General features: G+C 43.4%; 2 protein-coding genes across 2 annotated transcripts in view; both read right to left on the bottom strand.

Moving 5' to 3' along the window:
• Positions 1-102: 102 nt before the first annotated feature.
• Positions 103-5,431, bottom strand: crsp7 (cofactor required for Sp1 transcriptional activation, subunit 7). Its single transcript, XM_060059582.1, has 3 exons — positions 5,102-5,431; positions 3,837-3,911; positions 103-3,743 (listed from the first exon to the last, which is right to left on the bottom strand). The coding sequence occupies exons 1-3, from the start codon at positions 5,171-5,173 to the stop codon at positions 1,959-1,961; spliced, it is 1,932 nt and encodes a 643-aa protein (XP_059915565.1). The 5' UTR covers positions 5,174-5,431; the 3' UTR covers positions 103-1,958.
• Positions 5,432-6,016: 585 nt separating this feature from the next.
• Positions 6,017-22,900, bottom strand: part of crtc1a (CREB regulated transcription coactivator 1a) — a 17,917-nt gene continuing 1,033 nt past the window's right edge. The window contains exons 2-16 of the mRNA XM_060059583.1: positions 20,555-20,671; positions 20,071-20,208; positions 19,721-19,782; positions 19,257-19,354; positions 18,110-18,192; positions 17,978-18,021; positions 17,246-17,439; positions 16,801-16,940; positions 16,322-16,414; positions 15,876-15,986; positions 15,229-15,261; positions 14,993-15,097; positions 12,731-12,814; positions 12,190-12,370; positions 6,017-11,063 (exon numbers count right to left, since the gene is read on the bottom strand). Of these exons, the coding sequence (XP_059915566.1) occupies positions 10,858-11,063; positions 12,190-12,370; positions 12,731-12,814; positions 14,993-15,097; positions 15,229-15,261; positions 15,876-15,986; positions 16,322-16,414; positions 16,801-16,940; positions 17,246-17,439; positions 17,978-18,021; positions 18,110-18,192; positions 19,257-19,354; positions 19,721-19,782; positions 20,071-20,208; positions 20,555-20,671 (1,689 nt within the window). The 3' untranslated portion in view covers positions 6,017-10,857. The remainder of the gene's footprint in view (positions 11,064-12,189; positions 12,371-12,730; positions 12,815-14,992; positions 15,098-15,228; positions 15,262-15,875; positions 15,987-16,321; positions 16,415-16,800; positions 16,941-17,245; positions 17,440-17,977; positions 18,022-18,109; positions 18,193-19,256; positions 19,355-19,720; positions 19,783-20,070; positions 20,209-20,554; positions 20,672-22,900) is intronic.

Here is a 22,900-nt window from a genome sequence, read left to right as displayed (position 1 = left end):
TGCACCCCCTTGTGGAAGGATCCCGGTACTGACAGTCCCACTCGACAGGTGTATCACTGAGAATCCTCAACGTGATGGCAACAACGGGTAAAAAAAACTATGTTAAACAGTGGATTTAGATCTTTTATTTTTCAAACAATTGAGTTGTTAGACACTGGATAGCGATGCCCCCCATGAGTCTATTCTCAGTCATACCACAGTCAAACCGGATTCTTTAACACCCTTTACTTTAGCACTTTTCTTTATTGCAAGCTTTGTTGTGTGGCATCTCATTGTCTTAATTTTCTTTTACCCATACTGCATCTGTTTTTTTAACAACAAACAAATGGTGCATATACCAGTGTTTTATTGACCATGGAATTTGGAATTGTCACACAAACCCAGCTCCATGGACAGGTGTGTTTTATGCAGAAGCAAATCCAAGTTTACCATTTTACCAAGGCACATTGGTTGGGGTGATCAACAGAGCATACACAATAAATACTACACTGCACAGAGCCTGACCAAACACCTCGAAAGTCATACCAGTTCAGCGAAGAAAAAATAAAAAACAGTGGCATGATACAAGAGTGTCAACCCAGCTCAATAGACTCATTAGTCAGTCATATGAGTGAGTGACAGATTCATACTTCTCCGAGCACACCCTTCCTTCCCACTTGTATCATGTTGTAAAGCACAGAAGAAGAACCAAATGAATGGGGTGGGAGGGGGAAATAGGGATGCTGCAACAATCATATGCACACAACATTTTCTATGGCTGGCTAGTGTCGTTGAATCTAACCAATTGTTGAGCTATTAATAAAACTGCCTGAGTAACTAACCATTGCACACATTCATACAGGGGGTTACAAATCTGTATGTTTACCAAAATGTGTTCAACTAGTCAGTCTGCTGAAGGGAAGGAAGTCTGTTTCTGCTTTACAAAGCATTTACGGACCTGCACCCCTTTCGTAATACTTCATTCATGATACAAGACCTATACGGAGATGGAAAACACCTGGACCGGAATAACGACGTGTGAACCGAACAAAAAAGCCAGGTCAGTAAGGACAGGTGGTAGTTTTGTTCCGGAGGAAAAGATTTGGATGGCATGGGTGTTTCATAGGCAATGGATAATGAGGAATAGGCTAGCAGGAGAAATTAAGCGTGACGTAGGGAATGTTTGGGAACCAAAGGGACGGTCACCAGGTCTATGGGGAAGCTTGTTTAGGATTTTTGTATTACAGATCAGGCGGACAACAGTGTGATGCAAACAGCAAAACAAACCTATTTTTTTTTTTTAAATGTTTGATAAACCCATTTAAACAAAGTACTGGTCAAAATAAATAGACGTAGAACATAAATGTATAATTTAAATGTTTTTTTATATATCTCAAATAAAGCTTCTTGTAACTGCCAAATATGCCGGAGCGACCATTGTACAGGGCTGGCCAAGCTACCCTGTACTAGATTAATTCCTCAAACCTTTAGTTAGGCACCATACAAAACAGGCAAGCCGAAACCACAGCCTTACCATGTAGAGAACCCCACACACACACACACACACACACACACACACACACACACACACACACACACACACACACACACACACACACACACACACACACACACACACACACACACACACACACACACACACACACACACACACACACCATTGTGCCTTCTAGGTTAGCAAGACCCTGCACCTGTTGCTTCACCTTTGAAAAATATATAACATAAATAGCCCTTGGTATTAAAGAACTCAACCGTTTGCATTTAGCTTTTTTCAAATCTTTCTATACCTAATTAACTGATCAAAAGTGAAACAAAAAGGGGCTAGGCTTAAATATGCTTAAGCAGGTCTGGCTTTCCTGGAGCTCACAGTGGATAAACAGAACCATGAAGTACTCTCGTTCGCAGTGGGATGCAAGGGGGGGGGGGGGGGGTGGAAAAAAGTGACATTCTCAAACTCTTTAGTCTAGGCAAACATATGGCAAGATGTTCAGTCTGCTTTCGCCCCCGTGAGGGTCCAACGATATGCACTCTGTCCAGTCAAACCAGGCACCCTTTGTGTCATAGCAACCATTGACCCCTGGCCAGTGTTGCGTGTGTATTCTGTCCAGCTCCGTGTCCGTCACCTCTCCGCTCACGCCGGGCCGATGCGCCACCGAGCTGTCCTTCTGCAGAACGTGCATCTCCCTGGCCTCCTTGACACCGGGCTCCTCCCGTTTCAGATACTCAGACATAAAAAAGTGTGCGCTGGGGGTCTGCACCCCCGAGGACGTGAGCATGTTACTTTGGAGGTTCAAGTAAGACTGGATAATTTCGTTCCGTGAAAGCTCCTTCCAGTTTGTCTGTTGGAAAGGGTTAGGGTTAGGGGCAGGGGCGGGGTTAACGGGCGGGGCAGAGGCGAAGGGAGGGGCGGCGGCCGGTCCAAAGGTAGGGGCTGAGGGAGGCACCGGGGTCTGGGGCACAATGTTCTCAGTCCTCTTTGTACACTCTGCAGAGTCTGGCACGCCGGCCTCCTCCGTCTGAAAAGGTTCCTTGTGTACCATGGACTTGATCTGGCCCGTCACAGGATCAAAGGTTATCCTGCGTTCTTTTAAGCGCACAGGCTTAACAGTGTCCTCCGTTTTCTGACCATCAAGGTTAACAGCATAGTCCCTCGACCGATACTTTTTCCTCCTCTTTCTCTCCGAGGGGGTGAGAGGTGGTCCGTCCGTCTCCTCGGCGACCACGATGCTGGCGGTGGCCTCGGCGGACGGTCTGAGTTGGGTGGGGCTGTGCTGGGAGGGACGCGGGGAGATCGACGGTGATTCCAGTGTTATAAACGAGTCATGCGGGGGACATTGAGACGAAGAAGAGCTTTGTGAAGTACTGGCCCACTGCGCAGAAGACCTGTAGGAAGGGTGCGGCAGCCTGTTGCCAAGAGGCGATTGGGCTAGCGACGCCGCGGGCTGGGACGAAGGCAGAGGGGAGCCGCGCGGCGTGGGGCTGGGGACACCTTTTGGTGCATATGCAGAAGAGCGCTTGGTCATTGTTTCTTTCACACCCCGGGGACTAGTGGTGACGCCACGTGGGCTTTTAGCTTGATAATATCCTCCACCTCCCGCTCCTCCTACCCCACATCCCCCATCCTCCATTCTGACCTGCTGCTGCATCACTGCAACCTTGATCAATGAAGAAGTGCTAGGTAGTTTTGCCACTCCGGGGGAGCTGGGGCGAGGCTTTACCGCATTGACGGGGATCTTGTTGTGTTTGTCATTGTCGAGATGATCCGTCCGCGGCGGTCTGTCAGGAGATGGAACAACCTCCTGCTCGAGCAGCGCCTCGGGACTGCTCGCAGTGCCGTTGGTGAGCGGAGGCGATAGAGAGTGTTCATAAGCCATCCTCGATATCTTTTCTGGCAAGTGCACGACGCCATCCCTCTGCTCTGCCCGCCGCTTGCGGTTGCTCGATTTCGCCGCTTTGGGCGAGTAAGTGTTATGAACATCGTTTCTGACTTTGACATCCGGGACACCCTTGCCTTCAACCAAGACGTCAGGGGGGGCAGCAGCTGACGGGGCATCTGTCCGGCAGGGATGCAAGCCTCCGTTTGTAGAGGCAGGAGGGGCCCCGGGTCCACGCGTCGGTGTCTCGGCAGGTCCTGGATCAATCAGCTTCTGCCAGTTCCTCAAGAGCTTCTTAGCACGCTTTGCAAGGTCTTCATTGTTGGTTTTCTTCCGCACATCGTTGATTAACTTTCCTAGGCGAGTTTCCTGTATGTGACCCATACAGAAGAAACCTTTGATTATGATTGTTCCATAAAAAATAAAATAAAAAATAATCACAAAGTTTGGGATGGATCTTACCTCAAGTGCTTCTTTGGTGATGGGATACTTTTCCAAATAGGTAATTACTTCCAAGACCGCCACCATATTGCAAATCTGCAGGCAAAAGGATAAAAAACACCAAATACTGCAAGAGTCAATGCATGTTTTATGCCACCATTAGGATTCAGGTATGAACAACCAAACGGGACTAACAAACCAGCTAGCGTTAACGTGTGTGTTTCATGATCAAATTAGACAAAAACTACTTGAAGGACGGACAATAAATTGGGTGTTCACTGGCCATAAAGCCAATTGTACCATTGTATAACAACAAGAGGGCAAAGCACATCAAAACCACTGGTTGCTTGACCATCTGTAACAGGAAATGGCATTTTAATTCCCAGTTATGTTTTGAACGGCTTTTTCCTTCTTTTAAATATAGCTAACTTGAAAAGAAGATCAAATAAATGTTGTAAATGTATATTAATTCTCTTGCGTTGAGAATCATTCTGACTGAGACCAAGACTGAAGCTAAACGTCCGAGTATCAGCAGCTAATAGTGAGCTAGCAGAAGTTAGCTTGAAGTCTTCAGACTGTCGTTTGAAGCTTGTGAACTATGTGTCAACGCAGAAAAGCCCAATATATGTTGTAGCTTAGCATCGCTTAGGGCTGCCTTGTTGAAAGGGTTACATCGAGTCAGAGGTGAAGTGATCTGGAACATTTACATTTACACATTTAACTGTTAGCTAGCATTAGCCGTTAGCAAATACGTTGACGCTGATGTTTGACTTGGATATCAAGCTCGCGACTATTTCCTGAAACTCGGCTAAAGTAACCCACCGCGCGCTCCCACAGCCGTTACCGCCGGTAACATATACCGCCAACAAGGGATGCGACCTCAGCTTAACAGGCGAGTTCATGAGCATATAAATTAACATCACCAAACTTTAAATGTATTGAAACCAATATCGCTACAGCGAAACCGCTCTCTTCCATGATATAGGCCTATCCCGTTTACTGGGGCTAACCGATAGCATGCTAGACGCAAATGCGGCTAAAGTGCCCAGACGCTAACCATGGTAACGCTGTTGCTAGCGTACGAGCTGTCATCTCAAATAGCCCAACGTTATGCCTTCGGGGATAACCCCAACGTCGAACAACTCTTCTGTACTGTAGTGTCGTGTACAATGCAGAACGTGTTTACTTCAATCTTAGCTGATTTGCAGCTGGTTTGCCAATAGCCTAACATGCATGAGTTTAGAGGGGCTGTAGGCAAGCTAACGTTAGCTCGCTAGCCTACTTACATTGCTGTGACTGTCGACGGCCTTCAGCAGCCGGTCCCTCATCTGCTGCGGAGTTGCCGAGACCGTTGTCATTGCCTGTTCGGTACGACCCGGAGGATGGGGAGGAATCCTCCAAAATGAAAAATGTTGAGACTTTAGAGACTCAAAAGCCCGTTATGAAAGTGTGCCGAGCAGCATAATTCTTGCCGATTCGCGTTAAGGATCGGTAATGTGTCACATGGAGTGTGAGATGTGCCCCGTATTTACCGTCGACGTCCGCCTGCTCGGCGCTCTAGTAAACCACTACGAGCTGCTGGATTTTGACGGCCTCGAGTTGCATTCTGGGATGTGGTGAGTGTCTCTGACGTGGGCACGTAGGCAAGTAAATATCACCGCTGCTGCTGTTCGCCAAGCAGGTTCGCCCCCAGAGTTCACCCACAATCTCGGGGGATGCCAGTTGCAGAAGACCGCTCTAAAAAGAGTTGTTTCTAGGCCTATTTTGTCGTAGTGGCATTTGCATCATTGGCCATATGTTGATGCCACTAAACAAGTATGCATATTTGGTTGGCCACAGTGTTCATGGGATTGTTTACAGAAAAACTATCACTCACTGTCAATATTCGTACATGAGACAAAAACATGATTAGTTGAATATCCGGACAAAACTTAAGAGCCAACCTAGCGAAATAAATATATTTGCACTGCAATTGCCTTCAGGGTGGTAATAATACATACATTTATTATTATTTTTCTTTCATCCAGCAGATGGAGATATTGCCCATATTTATTCCCAAAAGTGATAGGGATATACTACTGTATTTATTCCCACATTCATTACAATTTACTAATATACATCTATAAAGATATATATGGTTTATTTACAATCTCTCAATTACAAAATCAATACAGCCATTGCAAGATACAGATTTCAGGAAATTCTGCTCATCATGTCAGCTTTATTTAATCTCATTTCATTTACAAATAGTAATGCAAAGGTACAAAGACTGAAGCCTCGACACAACGAAAACGGATACAACAGAAGGCTGTTTCACCTTCTTTGAGCACACATATACGGCCAAATTCATCAGCACACAAATATACGGCCAAGATTTTGAATAGTTTGATTTTACATTTTACAAATATAAAAAGCACATTTTGAAGAACGCATTTAATCCATTAATTCTTAAAGGGTTGGTTAAAAAAAGTACAGATTTGCCAAGCTGTGCTGCAGAACACTACATTTTGCATATTCGAAGAACATATCAGTGTGTCCTGTTGCTTATACACTACAGGTGTAGTACACTACAAGTGTAGTACACTACTACAGGTAAAGTACACACTTGTTACCACAGTAAGTAAAGAGCATTGTGCTTAGAAAAGCAGCACTGTACTCAAAATGAAAACACATTGTATAACAATTTAGCTGCCATCATATGAGGCTTAAATCAGCGTCCTGCTGTCCTCAGAATGTATATATTTCATAGCCGTTTGTCTAATGTCCCTTGTTAATGTTGAGCTTCTCAGACAAACTGTACAAGTGGACCTATATATTGTAGATACAAGCATGATTTGTCCTCCACGTGACCTATGTACATTGACTTTGAGTTATTTTCTTACTGTTGAGTTTAACAGCAAGAAAATAATCAAATAATTCAAAGTATTAGTGAAATACTAATTCACATAGAAATTATATTTGTATGTGTAGTAGGTAGGATATAAGTAGGCTAGATGTGTGTTAAGAAAATATTATTCCTATAGTAATAGGGGATATCTCAGTAAGATACTTAAACATAGGAAACATTTTAAAGGGATAATTAACTTTGGCTTTTTTTCTTCTTTTACATTAGTAGACCGGGCTAATATCAGAATCTATTGTATAGCTTCTCAATGAATTTCACTATTGGACAATTTGAAATGGTTGCAAAAATGTGTGGAAAAAGTACAGAAAAAGTCTGAAATAAAGTAATATAGGATTTTGGTCTTCCCTCATACATAGATGAGATCAAATTCATACCAGCAATGACCATAAACATATAACAGTGTCTTGTAAACCTGAACAGCCTCTTGGAGATTTAGAGTTTATTAGAAGATAATGCCTGTGCCTGTACCAAAATACAGTTTGTCTTTGCAACAAATAACGGCCAAGCAATTTTAGCATTAGAGGGTCTGAACGTAACATTTCAACTGTTCGAAATATATATTTATACTTCTATAATTTGTAAACCGTTGTACAGTCTGTAAACGTTGTCATGATACCAAGAAACACCTGAACACTAATGCATATTAAGGTGGCAGTAACAGGCAAAAGATAAGCAATAATAGTTGACTACATAATCACAAAAAAAACTCTCAAGTATAACAGAACAAAGGGGTAAACAGGCCGGTGAGACATATCCTACAATACCTCTTCAAAATGTTTAGTTCACCAGAAAAAAAAAATACATTAAAAAATAAAATACAAAAATGAAATACAAACTGCAGCAATAACATATTACTGCACAATCAGTAAGGTATCAGTGCATTTTCTTCACTTTAACATCATTGCACAAAGAAGCACAAATAACATTGTTATTAGTCAAAAAGATATATATATATATATATATATATATATATATATATATATATATATATATATATATATATATATATATATATATATATATATATATATATATATATATATATATACACACACACACACACACACACACACACACACACACACACACACACATATCTATATATATATATATATATATATATATATATATATAGATATATAGCTTTTTCCATTACATAAGCACATACATTGTAGTGTGAAAAGGAATACGTACCAAATCATATAATTTACATCTGCATGGAAAGCCAGAATGGCATATTTCTGATGCCTTTGACTAAACATTGCCAATACATGATGCTGTGCCAAGATTTGACCAATCATAACAAAGCCTGAATATTTAAGACACGTACTATTCAGTCCACCACTTACTTCTGTAGTTTAAAAGACAGTCAAATAAAGTAAATGATAACATAGCCAGAAAAGGGAAATATTGGCTTATGTGTTAAATTTCATGCACCTACAAAATCAGAATTACATTTTTTTTTGTTACAGGAAAACATGTATGCACTCATTCTAAAGAGGAAAAAAGGTTACACAATTTAAATTACAATTAAATAAAAAAAGACTGAAGAAAACGTAAAAAAGTATTTGCATGCCTAACCACTCCCTTTCATTTATATATATATCATTTGAATATTTTTAGTTTTTCTTTGTTGAAGGGTCTGAATGTTTGGCAGACTGTAGTAGAATTTTTGAACAGGGTAAAATATTGTTCTAGATTACACTGCAGTGTAACAGCAACTTAAAATCAGGCATCTTCTTTTATTATTTTTAAATGATTCCACATTTTTTAAGACTTGTGACTACATTTTGAATTATTGAAAGATGTTGTATGATATGGTATAACAAATATCATACACTCTGGAGCTTATGACGAGTACAGGAAGGTATTTAAGTTTTGCTTAATGAAAGAATTCATACACTTTATATTATATAATATAATTATGTTCAGTTTATATTGAAGGCCGGTCATGTTGCAACACAGGAATATGACCAATGTTATTTTCTACAATAAAAATAGATTCTTGCAAACTTCTATCCAAACAGTTTAAGGGGATTTCCCAAAATGTTCTTAGATTAAATCATCTTAACGAAATAACAAAAAATACTTGCTGATTATGTACAAATTTACCTATTATATATATATATATATATATATATATATATATATATATATACATATATATATATATATACATATATATATATTATATTATATTATATATATATATATGCCTTTTTTTAAAAATACTTTTTTGTTTCCTTGTTTTTTAACAAGGCAAGTGAGGTAAAATATAGGGAAACAGTTTGAGTACACCTAAATTCATAGTGGAAGGCAAATTAATTTAACATCATGACGTTTCCAAGTTTAGAAAATAAAGTGCAATGCCAAATCCAGAAAAGCTAATTGAGTGTAAACCAATGAAAAACCGAGGTACATGATGTGGAAAAATTTATGAATTGGATGAAATCAAAGAGCCTAGAAATAAATCCCAATGAAACCAAAAGGCTTTCAAGAGTGGGGGAATATGTCATGCATGGGAAAGCATTGAAATGTTTAGATGTTCCTATAACGAAGACAATGATATTAGGTTTGAAGACGAGACATACCAATGAACAACTGGCTGAGAAGATGGCTTCAAATAATCAAAAAAAATGGGCCTGTTGTGAACGTTTCTTTGTTCCTATAGTACCAAACAGGTTGACAATCAGATGAAAAACAGAACTTGATTATGCATTATTTTTTACCAATGCTGCCCCACAAATGTAGGCAGCCCAACTGTATTTGTAATGAAACACCATTAAAGTAAAGCCAAACTATTGGAACTGTTGTTTTATCTCCTATGCTTCATATATCCCATATATAATTCTAAGGCATTTGTTAAGTCTACATTTGTTCTGCCTCATATTCCCAAATAATTTGATTATTTTGCATATGCATGATTATGCAGGATAAAATTACCTACTTCCTTTGGAAATTCATGAAAAATAAATTCCATATAAAGTCCAAATGACAATGAGTTCCGACCGCCGACAAAAAAAAAGGTTAACTAAACAGTGCATGAATTTACAATTTTACAATTGCTGAAATGAATAAATGAAGATTTTCGTCTCTGGTCTTGTGCAGACCTATTCATAAACGGTGTTTGAAAGGGAAAACTCAGTCATCTAATAAGGCAGAGACAGGCAAGCACAGTGATCTCATGCATAACTGAAGAAACCAGGTCTGAAGTCTCTTTCCATTTAAACACACAGAGGAGCTCCTTTGAGAGTCAAGAGATTTCTTTTCAGGAAATTGTTTAAAACAAAACCAATTCAACCTGACAGGCCACACCACATAGGCACAGAATGGATGATAATAACGTAATCAAACTTTAACAGGAAACACACACTCGGACGGACAAATACACAGACGGACAAACTGACTTGGCACGGAACGAGATGCAGTGGGTAATGAAAGAGACGAGCACACCACAACAATAGCAGGTGTTCCAATGCTATTTAAAAAAGGGGAAGGTGAGAGGTACTCTAAAGTATTGGCAGCTCGCTCTGGGCATGCCAGCAAGGGAAACACCAAGCTGCCTTATTAAATATGTTTTTTTTAAAGCAAACTCCCTTAAAATCAACGTGCACGCAAAGGTCTACATTAAAATCTCAAAAAAGAAACACGTGGGGGTATTTTTTTCTTTTTTTAAACACATACTAACATACATATCTATATATTCCATGTTCTATAATTGCGAGATCCGCTATCCCCGATATCTTTTTTTTTACCTCCATTCTGAAGGGACCACACACTGGGTCAACATGTCCAATAAAAGAAAAAGACAATCTGTGTTGTTCCCTTGTGTCCCCCCCAAGCCTGCTCACCTTCTGGGTAAGACTGAAAGGGACTCAACGTGGGGTGGATATCCTCTCCTCCTCCTCCTCCTCCTCAATCTCTCCCCAGAGGTCCCCAGCGGTCCCCAGCGGTCCCCAGCGGTCCCCGGCGGTCCCCAGCGGTCCCCCGTCCCACTTGCTTCCCACAAGCGCTGTTGCAGGCTCCTCCTCAAGCCAAAACAGTCGGGGGTCTGGTCCGGGCGTGAAGAAGGAACGGAAAAATAAAAAAAAAACATGCTCGGGGGATGGTGTGTGTGTGTGTGGGGGGGGGGGGGGGTTAGAGGCGGTCGAGGCGAAATGCGTCCTCGGTGGCGGGGTCGGTCAGGATCATGTCCGGGTCATTGAGCATGTGCAGTCCGTCCAGCGTCAGCGGGTCGATCTTCAACTCGTCTAGGGGGAACGGGGAGTCCATGTCGAAGCTGATGTCCGTGGACAGAGAGGAGATCAGGTCCTTGGGCAGGCCGGGGGGGGACTCGCCGCTCACTGCAGGGCCATCAGAAATAACTTTAGTCACACACCTGTGAACAACATGCTCTTCACCTAGACATATAAGCATAGACGCCGCATTGACTGCTTCAAGCCGTTGGTGCAATATGTCAACGTCGCCGCCATGTTTGTGGGGCCAAGACTGGCCTTTAAATGAATACTAGTAAACAGAGGAGGATAAAAAGCACTTACCTTTTAAGGTAATAGTGGTTAAGTTGTTTTACATACAAGTTATGTTGTTCTACATACATTTTTAAATCCTATTATATATATACAAATAATAATTGTTATCTTTACTAAACTTTACTAAAACTAATACCAGAAATAGTTCTGTTATTACTAAAATAAAAACGACTCATTGAAATCGAATGACAATGTTAGATGTTATCGGATAGTGCTTTTTATCCAGAAAAACCCTGATCCAGTTTACTTGCTTTACAGGCCAGTCTTTGCCCCTCCAATAGCATGGTCTCCTCTTTCAGGGCACGAATAGAAGACCCAAATCAGTGAAGATATCACATGTTGAGCATCGACCATGTGCCCTGGTACATAAAGGTAGCAGCCCCATAACTGGTGTGATCATTGTCTCCTGCCCATAGATATATTAAGCAGCAAGTTAGGGGTTAGGCATGTAAACACCAACTACACTACTCTTCACCCTGCTCACCATTACTTCAGCATATGGCCTTCACAGAATGTAAATGAAGGTGGTGATTATTCTTTTTAATATATTATAAAGAAAGAAGGAAACAAAGGCATTTCTAAAAGATTGCTATTGTTTTTATGATCACCACAATTGCTAAATTGCAGAACAACAAACAGCTGGGCGCATCACATTATTATGAGATGACCTAAAATAGGTTTTGTGGGAAATAACAGCCCGCATCAGGGTTTTTTTGGAGGATTAATAAAATGCCTGGGCTCACTTTAAAACCTTGATGTAAATGTATAATTAATTTGATAAAACTTGTCTGTTGGCCCGGAGGCGCCAGATTGTTTGGGTATTGATCATGTGTGGGGGCCGTAGCTTCAGAACACTAGGCCTCTGTGCTTCCCCCGTCTCCCTCGATGCTGCTTCTCATGTGCAGTCCTGAATGAACCAAGCTGATTGGCGGAACATCACCTGTGAGGATGATGTTGGGGATGTTGCCATGGCTACTGTAGCCCAGCTGCTGCAGGTCTTGCTGGTTGCAGTGTCCGGCGGTCAGACCCATCATGGCTGCCTGCGTGTAGTTGAGGGTGGAGGCCTGGCTGTACAGACTGTTGGAGCCTATGGGGCTCTCCATCATGTTGAACTGCTCAAGCTGCCCAGGTCACACACACACACACACACACACACACACACATACACACAGCATTACGAGTTGAACTACAACAAGCAATTTTCTCATGGCGAGGAGGCCTGGTCCTGAGATCCGGTTCTGTCATGCCAGTATTGCTAATGGCATGTCTAAAGCAGTCTAATACGGCCTATTGGGTAACATTTGTTTGTATTAATGCAATGCATAATGCACATCACATCAAAACTAGACTCATGAGACTAGAGGTAGATGTGGAAGTGGATTTATTGAGTATTAGTCGACTCATATTGACCTCATAGTAGAGGACTAGTGGACTAATAGCCACTGTAAACCAACTGAAGAGGCAGTTTGTTGAGGGGTTACCTGTTGTGAGAGAGCACTGGTCTGCCTGGATGTGAGCTGCTGTTCGTAGAGGTCAGCAAAAACACTGCCCAGTATGGAGTTATGCTGTAAACAACAACAACAACAACGGGACCAGCCCCCCAACAATCTGTTAGAGCACAAAACAGATTAAACCAGACGATTTGGATTCTACACTGAGGCTTTCTGAGAACGTACATGAAGGAAAAATAAATCTCTTAATCATCCATAATTAATATCATTGTTAGTCATTATTTAATATGAATATTAAATTACTTTAACAGAGAACAATGGGCAAAGAGAATAATAAAGAGCAGTGAAGCACAGCTGAAGCAACAATCCAAAGTCCTGTCGCTTTCTTAATCGAAGAAGGAAATCAAATATTAAAACATAATGCGCTGCAAGTGCAACAAGCATGTTTTCACAGATGGAATATTCACAGAGCAATACGGCGGTAAACAGAACTTGCTGTTTGTGCAAACAATAACATACATGAAACAGTACATGTCTAATCACAGAGCAAACAGAGAAGACAACAAAAATACATTAATATATCGATTCAGATATATTAACAGATCGATAAATGGCTCTCCTAATTAGCTGATTCGTCTCAAAAAGTCTGACCTGATATGAATGTAATCCATGTCTCCTTTCCCCTGATATTCATCAAACATGTCCGTACACTAGCTGAAATCAGCACACAACAACACCACCATCCAAATATACATAAAGAAATATTTATCTTAATTAAGAATGAAGCCAAAATGAACACCAGCCAGTTCTCCAAACCACTGATCTGTTGGGTTGAAAGGCAAACATTTCTACAGACGTTTCCTATTCAAGGAAGAATCTGCATAGATCCGCATGCGAACAAATTCCCCATTTTCATTTTGGCCTTCTGAATGTAGAAGCAATTCGATCACATTATTCGCCTCCGCTCCTCCCTCGTCAAAACCAAATTGTCTGCTCATTCCACGTCCCCAAAGGGGAAGGGAGAACTAATAAAGCTTGGTGTGTCAGTTCTAGGCTTACCCTGTGTAAAACGATCAAGCCTGGGTTAACTTCAATTCCACATGGGTAGGAGCTGATAAAAATATACACAAAACAATGGGCATGTTTCCAATTACACAAAACATGGTTCACATTCTCGTTTACTGTACTGCACTATTGAGATCCATACCGACCAATCACAGAAATTCTGACACCGATAACAGGTGCCTCTTGATTGAACCAGTTACAGTAAAACTCATTCACATCATATTTTGTGTTGTGATGGCTGTGCTCGTCAAAAAGGAGAGAGAGGCAGTAATGGACCTGATTGTTAAAGTAAAAGAAATACTAATTATCATCCATAAATACATGCCATTTGTAACAGGCTTTTATCTACATGGTCTTGTAATACCCTGAGGGCATACATACTTCTAGAATAGTCTACAGCCACAAGTGTGTACCGCTGAGCCTCGGGATCTTGAACACAAACCAGGTCAGACAACGGATCATGAGTTTCTCCCTCTACCCGAAGTCTCAAAGAGCCCCTACAGCAGCCCTGGGTCCGACCAGAGCCCTGGGTGAGCCTTCCCACGTTACCAAAAGAGAACAAGAACAAGGTTTTTGTGAAGAGCTGTAGCATCTGCTATAGAAGGATTTCAACACAACAGACCATCTCAACAACAGGAGAGAAAGTCACCGGAACACACTTAAAGCATTGCTCAACATCAACAGAGATACACACACAGACACACAGACACACACACACACACACACACACACACACACACACACACACACACACACACACACACACACACACACACACACACACACACACACAGCGTCTAACATAGAGACTGGGGGCTGAGGGAGGCTGAAGGGGGCGCGGGGGGGGGTTGTATAGTGGATACAGTGCGGAAACCACAGAAGCAGTGACAGCAGGCACACACCCACTGCAGTTTCAGTGGGAGCGACTGGTTTGGCCAGACCTGGGCAAAATGACGGTACAAATCAAACCAAGAGGCTGTAAGGTCCCCATGATGAATAAGGGATAGTGCTTTATATGACCAGTGTCTTTTTGTTTTGCCCAGATCTGCTGGTGGAGAGAGCACATAAGAGCAGCAACAACAGCAGCTTAGATGGAGAGCCAGAATAAGCAGGGAGGGGGGGGGGCCCTCTTAACTGCAGTGACGGATGAGAAGGGGCTTGTAGTACATACTAGAGGTGGTGGGGGGTGGGGGTGGGGTCAGGGGTCAGCGCTACACACTCCCTTACTTGAGGCGAACCAATGGGCGAGAAGCCTTGGTTGGAGCTGGGGGAGGTAGGAGACTGATTGGCAGAGGAGCCCAGCCTGCTGCGGTACTGGTGCAGAGAGGAGGCCTGGGACAAGCATGGGGACAGGGTGTTGCTCTTCACTACGTTCAACGCTTCACATCTGCCGGCCAATCTGATCACGCCGTCATGGTTTAAGGAAATGAGTTTACAATGTTGATCTAAAAGGTGGCACTCACATTGTAATCCTCCTCCCAGTTTTGCATGAACTGCTTTAAAAACAAAAACAACAAAAAGGTATTCTTAAGAATCAAGGATGATTCCATGGTTATGTACATTGTCTGTTCAGACATTGTTTTAATCAACTCAACTAAAGAAAAAAAAATGAGGTACAGGTAACTACTGCCAGGAAAAGTCACCTTTTAGCTATCAAGTAGACAGAAATTATGAGGCTAATGACTCAACAAAATTTTACTACTGACTTGGACGATTTTTTACAAACGCGGTCCGGAAGGTTTATCAAACAGGACTGATTATCTATCTCCACTTCAAGGTCAACCAGACCACAACCCGAACATTCCTAATCTATGGATAGATTAGGTACCAGCATACCTGTGAGGGGATTGTACTATACGTTAAACGTCTGTGTGAACATACATACTGAAGGCCTATGCTGCCATGGCAGACTTTTGTCTTCTGATGAGGATTCTGAAGAATGTGATTCAAATCCCTTACAATTTCTAAAAAACACAACATCACAAGAGATGTACTAAATGTAAAAACTAGAGAGGACCAATAAAAAACATTACTTAAATAATGTAAATATTTAAAAATATAAAGAAATGTTCTGGTATATATTTATGTACTTTGTGTGGTCTGCACTCACTGTGTTGATGTCCATAGTAATGCTGCTCTGCGTCGACGTCTGACTTCCTGTTGTGGAGGCGGAGCTCTGGTTCTGGACCAATGAGGAGGGGAGCTGAATCAGGCCTGTCTGCTGGAGATGACAACACAGCTCTTATACAGAAACAGACTCTACATGTGACGGAAGACATTCTGTACTGTTGTGAAGCTTATTAAAGAGGACAGGTACTAAACAAAGCTTTTCAACTTAATCCGCAGCAATATTCAAATACATAATTTGATTACGGTTGGAAGCACCAATGTTCGATGGCACATTATGGTTTGCCTTGTTACACCAACAGAATGAGCCCGACCATTCATTAGCTTTAAAGTAATAGTATGGATAAAACTTCAATTCATGGACGATTATAATCCAACAACATGTTCCCCGCTGATTCCGTGTGCCATTACCCAGCAGTGTGTGCTTACTGGTGGGCTCTGGTTGGACTGGGGAGAGGTCTGCTGGCTGAAGAAGGCATAGTCAGAGAGCTGTTGCTCCAAAGCCATAGCGTTGATGGCGGCCTGGAGGGAGCAAAGGTAGAGGGGCTGGGAGTGGGCTTATCGATGGCCCCTGATGGTGGAGTGTTCTCCCCCATTGAGACTGTGTATTGTGAAGACGGTCGCACGAGTGGAGGAATGTGAAATTGGCTGTCTTGTCGGGATGGGCAGAATGGATGGCAGATGGACAGTGCTTTAAATATGCTGATGAAATATGGACAGAAAGTTGTTGACATAGTCAGAGAGCGTTCTGATTTCTCAAGCGTAGTGTGGACATGGATTAAAAAACGTAGTGCAAAAGTTTCAATATTTATTATTTGGTTTTAATCATTTAAATTTAAATCAATTGTAACATATTATTTTCTTCAAACACACAAGTACGTATGCGTGTGCATTAGAGTGTCCCTGACCTGAGTGAGTGATAGCGGAGGGGACAGGTTGGGGGACAGCTGGAGGCTGTTGGGGTCTATCGTGTTGAGGATGAGGGGAACCATGTCGTCCTGGCCCGACTGCGTCACCATTGAAACCACCGGCTGGGAGTTCAGACCCGCTGGAAACATAGGGAGGAGGAGACACCATGAAGGGTCAGAATAAATACAAAAAATTACACTTGAGATATAGCATATTCCAGCCGTTGACAAGAACATTTTACATAGTGTTTTATACTTTTTGTATATTGCGTTCAAACCTTTTTGATATATTGTGTTTAATATCTCAAAATCTCTTTATATCTCGACATTGGCCGTGGCTGCTTTTTTCAAGTGTTGATTCCTGAGTCAAGATGGCCGTGTGTGACGCCGCTATATCAAGTCTGCCGTGGCGCTAGAGACGGGTGAGTGAGCGGGGGCGTGTTACTCTGCGAGGCGGCGGCCAGGTTCCCCATGCTGTTGGAGGTGGCGAGCGGGCCGGCCCCGCCGTCGTCCCCGTCTAGCGGCGTGGGCAGCGGCGGGAGGAACTGGATGTTGCTGAGGTCGGGCAGCGACCCCCCCGTGTTGTGGGTGGCTGGGATCAGGGAGTTGGAGCGCTCCTGGTCCGGGGAGGGGAATATACTGGAACAAAGGAGGGGGTGGTCACCATACTGACAGACAACACCAGCATATACTCCACTTATATTTGCCTAGGATGGTAAAATAAGTAATAAACGAAGATGTCGCCATAATTTTGTTCCCCTTTAATATGTTAACTACAAGGACAAAAGGACTATCTACAAACTAAAAATTACGTTAACCTTTGAACTACAAAGCATGCCGTTCTTCCTATTTAAAAAACGGCGTGCACCTGAAATAACCCAAGAGAGATTCAGGCACACCTTAAAAAACGTCTGCTGCTCCCGTTGGTTGAAAGTGAATCTGATGCAACCCACCTTTGACAGTCATATCTCTCAACGGATTTACCAATGAGGAAAGGGACAGCGGATGAGTCTGGACATGTCAAACAAGTGTGATCTCATGCAAAAACAGAGAAGACACTGCTGCATTTACAGAATCAGTTGCTGTTCACCGTGATCCATATATTTGGCTCGTCAGGTACCACTGAGGGTTGTTCTTATCCAACTCCCTCACACAAGAGAGGCAAAGCCATACTCACTTGATCCCTGGCACCTTGCAATGCTTGGATCTCGAGATGGAGTTCTGAAAAGAAACCCAAGCCCGTTTGAATACGAGTCCACCGCACGTTATGTAACTTTTCTTATGGAGGTGTTAATGGAGGTTGTCATGCCTTCTTGCAGTCCCAGCTCTCTTCCCCTCCTTCGTCCGCCTCTTGCTTCATATCCTCTGGCCCGGGCACGGGGAGCAGGAGCACTGCAGGGAGGAGACAACGCTCTGATTGATTAACACCGCTGTTATCGATGTCTTCCCCCGATTGGACGACCCTGACTCGTCTTCTCTGACTCATAGTCTCTGGAAGAATAAATAAAAGTAAAAGTCACGTGAATAAAAGTATGAGGATTAAAGGAAAACCCAACACCCTGCACACCCTGCACACTCCCCGCCCACGGCATTCTGAATAGCTTCTGGCCGCTTCTGATAAACACAAACTCGATGTAGAGGCAGGGCTTCATCGCTGCTCCAGCCTTTGCGATCCAAAAGTCCTCCCACTCATTACAATTAGACGGCTTGATCGACGTTGCCGGTTGACCTCAAACGGCCCGCGAAAGGCTGGTATGGAGGGCCATTGGAGCCCATATTTACATCCTTATCCTACGTTTTCTTTTAAACTTTTCTCATTAAGGCTGAGATTTGGACCAGTACTTAACCCACTGCCTCGGTTTTCCTCTGTAATAAGTTGTATTTTTTTGTTTTGTTTTCACGCAAAGGTAATCATTACATTTATTTTAATTACACAAATGGTACAGTTCAAAGAGAAACAAAATATATACGCATGATAATACCATAAGAAATTCATCAAAAAGGTGATTCATCAACCCCACCCTAAGAAAACGGATTATCAATCCACTTCCTGCTGCCATTAGTGCTGACGTTCCCGGGACTGATAGAGGGCTCTGGGAGGATCCTGCTTCTGTCTCCCGACAAGTCATCGGGCTGCCGTCTTCAAAGGCCCCGCTCTGACCCCCTTTCATCCCCCACCGCAGAGCACTCTACTCACTGAGCACTGAGAGCAGATCATAAGGAAGCACACCGGCAAACCCCGACACCAACACATCCCCCTCCGACAGCCCAACACCGCCAAACACAAGACCTCTGTATCATCCAGCGGGAGGGAGGAGGACAACACACACATAACAAGCAGGCGCAGTCCACACGGGTGGATCAGAGGACGGCCCCCCCCCCCCCCCCCCCAAAGCGGGCCAAGTCACGCGCGTGATCATCTGAACGCAATCTCTTAAGGCTCCCCAAGACCGCACCTCGTTTGGGCTGCAGCTCCTGGGAACCGCCCACGAACACGGCCTGCGGCCCCGCCGGCGCCAGCGTGCTCTGGTGCAGCGCCGAGTCCGAGTTGGTCCTGCGACGCGAGGAATGAAACCAAATGAAATAAATACCCAAAGAGAAATGACCTAGATTACACAGCAGCAGTCAATGGGCGCCCAGGGACACACGCCAAGCATGCAAACAAGGTGCACTTTAATGGGTTCCTTACATTAAGCAGACTACATCAAATGGGCTGTGTTTGTATGAGCCAGGCCAATTTAAACGAGGCCCGGTGCAGATTTAAGACCACACAGGTCGAGTACAGTCATGTGGCTACAAGCTGTGATAACAAGATCTTTATTAATCCCAGATGGGGAATGAGGGTGTCATAGCAGCGTGTGCAGGGCAGAAAGAATAGATGCAGACAAATGTAAATGTGAATATCAAAGGGTCGTCTCACCTCCTCCAGCTGGTGTCGGGTGGAGGGGAAAGATACACAGCTCCGTACGGACAGCTGCCGATGTGCGCGCGCGCCAGTTAAGAAAACACAGCTGGACATTCAACATGAATGTGTTTAATTTGTAGCATTCATGAGTGCACACAGAAGTTCTTGAAAATGTGTGAGGATAAGTTAAGACGTAAAGTAACCACTTAAGGGCCCTTTGAGGATGGCATCATAGATGGACAACAATGAGGTTCCTTTGTGAATGCCATTAAAAGACGATTAAAAACATCCAGAGTAAGATGAGGAGCAGATTAGCTCCAGCATTGACGTGTCATGATCCACGACAACACGCGGCTGAAGGATATCTGGCGTCCGTGTTTATCGAGCGCCAGGGGTTTCCCGTGCGGCGGAGCGTTGCGGCTCCTGTCCCGGTGCACGCGGTCCACCAGCCCGTGGTGTCGCGTGCTTCTGCTCGTGTCTAGATCTGAGTCCTGGAACGGCATCTGAAAGAAGAGGGGGGTGAGTCAATAACACAGTTATGACTCAGTATGTTTTAAGACTTGAGTCGTTTAGCAGACGCTTTTATCTGAAGCTGCTCACAGTGAACTCGGAGAGATGTTGCGATCAGTCGGGCGTCTTTAAGGGTAAGTCTACGGGACAGACTGCGGTCCTTGGGAATCAAACACGGTACCTTTCACCATCCTGCTCCCTTTATCCCTAGCCACTGTAAACCTCTTATCAATAGTAAAGATGACATTCATGGAGTGGTTGTGCTGGGGTTTATTTGCTCCGGGGGGGGGGGGGGGGGGGGGGGGGGGTCAGGGCAGCAGACCATGCAGGGTGCCTCACCTGGAAGCCCACGTCCACAGCACTGTTTCCAATCTGGTTGACGTTTGGTAAAGACCCTCCATAGTACTGCCCGCGGTTCTGGCCCAACTGCAAGTACTGGCTCTTTTGCAACTGCAGCTAGAGGAGAGCGAGACACAGGAACAAGATCAGGTGGGGGGGGAGACATCAACGTGAGGCCGTCAAAGAATGTCAGCGGAAAGTATAGATATTTAAAGCTGTGCTTTCTCGTGCGCATAATAACACAACGACGTCAAAATCCACCTTATTACATGCAATCTGACTGAAAAATGTGATTTATTAGGTCAATGTACGAATTGAAGCATGGGCACTACATATACCGAGGACCATTTTTGAACAATGGCAATACTAGAATATCCAAAATATCTCATACACACAGGCAGAATCACTTTCAGTTATTTCATTGGGCTAGAATAATAACCCTTAATATAACCCTTTCTTTAGTTATTAACACAAAACCGACTACAATACATACATGTCATATTGCCACCAAAAGTTGACAGAATACACAAAGGCGTTCGCTATTCATTGAAAGTCGTCAAGGTATTCGTCCCTCTGTAGTCCCCAGGAAACAATTAAAATGATTAAAACCAAAAAAGACAAAACCCGAGAACGCTGGCTTTGATCTCCCAGTCAAGCAGCTCTTGCTGATAAGGTATTCCCATGCACAGCGCTCTGCTTCCATATCTCCTCTGTCTTCCCCCGGCCTCTCCCCTCATTAGTGCTCATCACCGGCCTCAACCGAGGCCGTCCTTCAGGACGACTCCGGCCGGGACCAGCTGTCGTTGAGCCAGTGAAAGCGAAGACGTCTGTTGACCTTAACGTAACAATCATCTGGAAGCTCTCACACACGTTTTCTCCATAGAGCTGCATCTGCCACCAACAGGGCCATATATGTATATTATATACACGCTGATGCCTATATGGATAGATGAGCAAGGGATTTGATTATTGTGTTAAACATAAGGGCTGTAGGGAGGGAGAGGTCGACATGAGGCAGAACTGAGGAACAATCCAGAACCATGAGGAACGATAACAGCTATAACGTTATGCTCACACATTAGACCCTCGACCCAGACTCTGATTTCCCCAATGCCTTGAGCTCACGGCCACGGCTGCTGAAATTGAATCTTGTCATTTGAACTCCACATTGAATGTTGGGCATTGGCATAAAAAAATTATCTAATAATAACGGCAGTAAACCGGCATGGCTTGTGTATTCCGACAAGCTCCTAATCCCACAGTGACGGGTGCTTTAGACTCTTTAATAGGGGACGGGTTCATATGTTTTGGTGTTGGCACAGGATTAAATATGGAGACATTTACAGATCAGGACCAGGGCAAACAAACTAACCAACTGCATGACTTTAGATACTTTAGCACAGAGGGATAGGTTAGGGACCAGCAGAGAGAGAGCGAGAGGTATAGAGAGGTAGATAGAGGTAGAGCGAGAGGTAGAGAGAGGTAGATAGAGGTAGAGAGAGAGAGAGAGAGAGGTAGAGAGAGAGAGAGAGAGAGAGAGAGAGAGAGAGAGAGAGATAAAGAGAATATAGACAGAAATATAGATAGAGAGAGCGAGAACGAGAGCGAGAGCGAGAGAGAGAGAGAGATGAAGAGAAGATAGATAGAAATATAGATAGAGAGAGCGAGAGCGAGAGCGAGAGAGAGAGAGAGAGAAAGTGAGAGAGGCTCAGAAACGCCACGCATGAATCACACTTGAACACCTTTCACACACTTCCACCAGTTTCATCACCTGACTTAGTCACGCTCGACATTTCACACATTCGACTTAGAAGGAGAGGGTACGTAGCTTTCACCTTAATAACCACTCACATGGAGTTTAATGTTGCCCATGTGGCTGTACCCCAACCATAACAGAAACAACAACAACAACAACAACAGTGGTGAACATGTGAGGCCTTGTAGGTGCCATCCTAGACAATGAGGGGTGGAAACAGACTATACAAAGCAAACAACAACCAAAACGACCAGGAAAAGTGACAGAAACAGGTTTTTAGAGACTACTCTAGAATTGGGAAGCGTTTGGAAAAGTTATGCTGAAACAGAATTTTAAATGTACCAACATTTACTGCTGCACACTTTTCTGTATGTATACGTCTTACTTTTAATATGTATAATGCATAATATGTATTTCTAAATCTGCCTATATAAAAAATAGTTAATTGTTGCTTCTGTTTCATTGTGTTATGTTATAATGCATTGGCAAATAGCCATGTCTCTGTGTAGATAACAAACATTCGTATTGTAAATTGCAATCACAAACACACACGCACAAACACACACACACACACACACACACACACACAC

The sequence above is a fragment of the Gadus macrocephalus genome, chromosome 8 (genome assembly GCF_031168955.1).
Source record: "Gadus macrocephalus chromosome 8, ASM3116895v1".
NCBI lineage: Eukaryota > Metazoa > Chordata > Actinopteri > Gadiformes > Gadidae > Gadus > Gadus macrocephalus.
The sequence above is the reverse complement of the archived record's forward strand: the minus strand, read 5'-3'. Positions and strand labels throughout refer to the sequence as shown.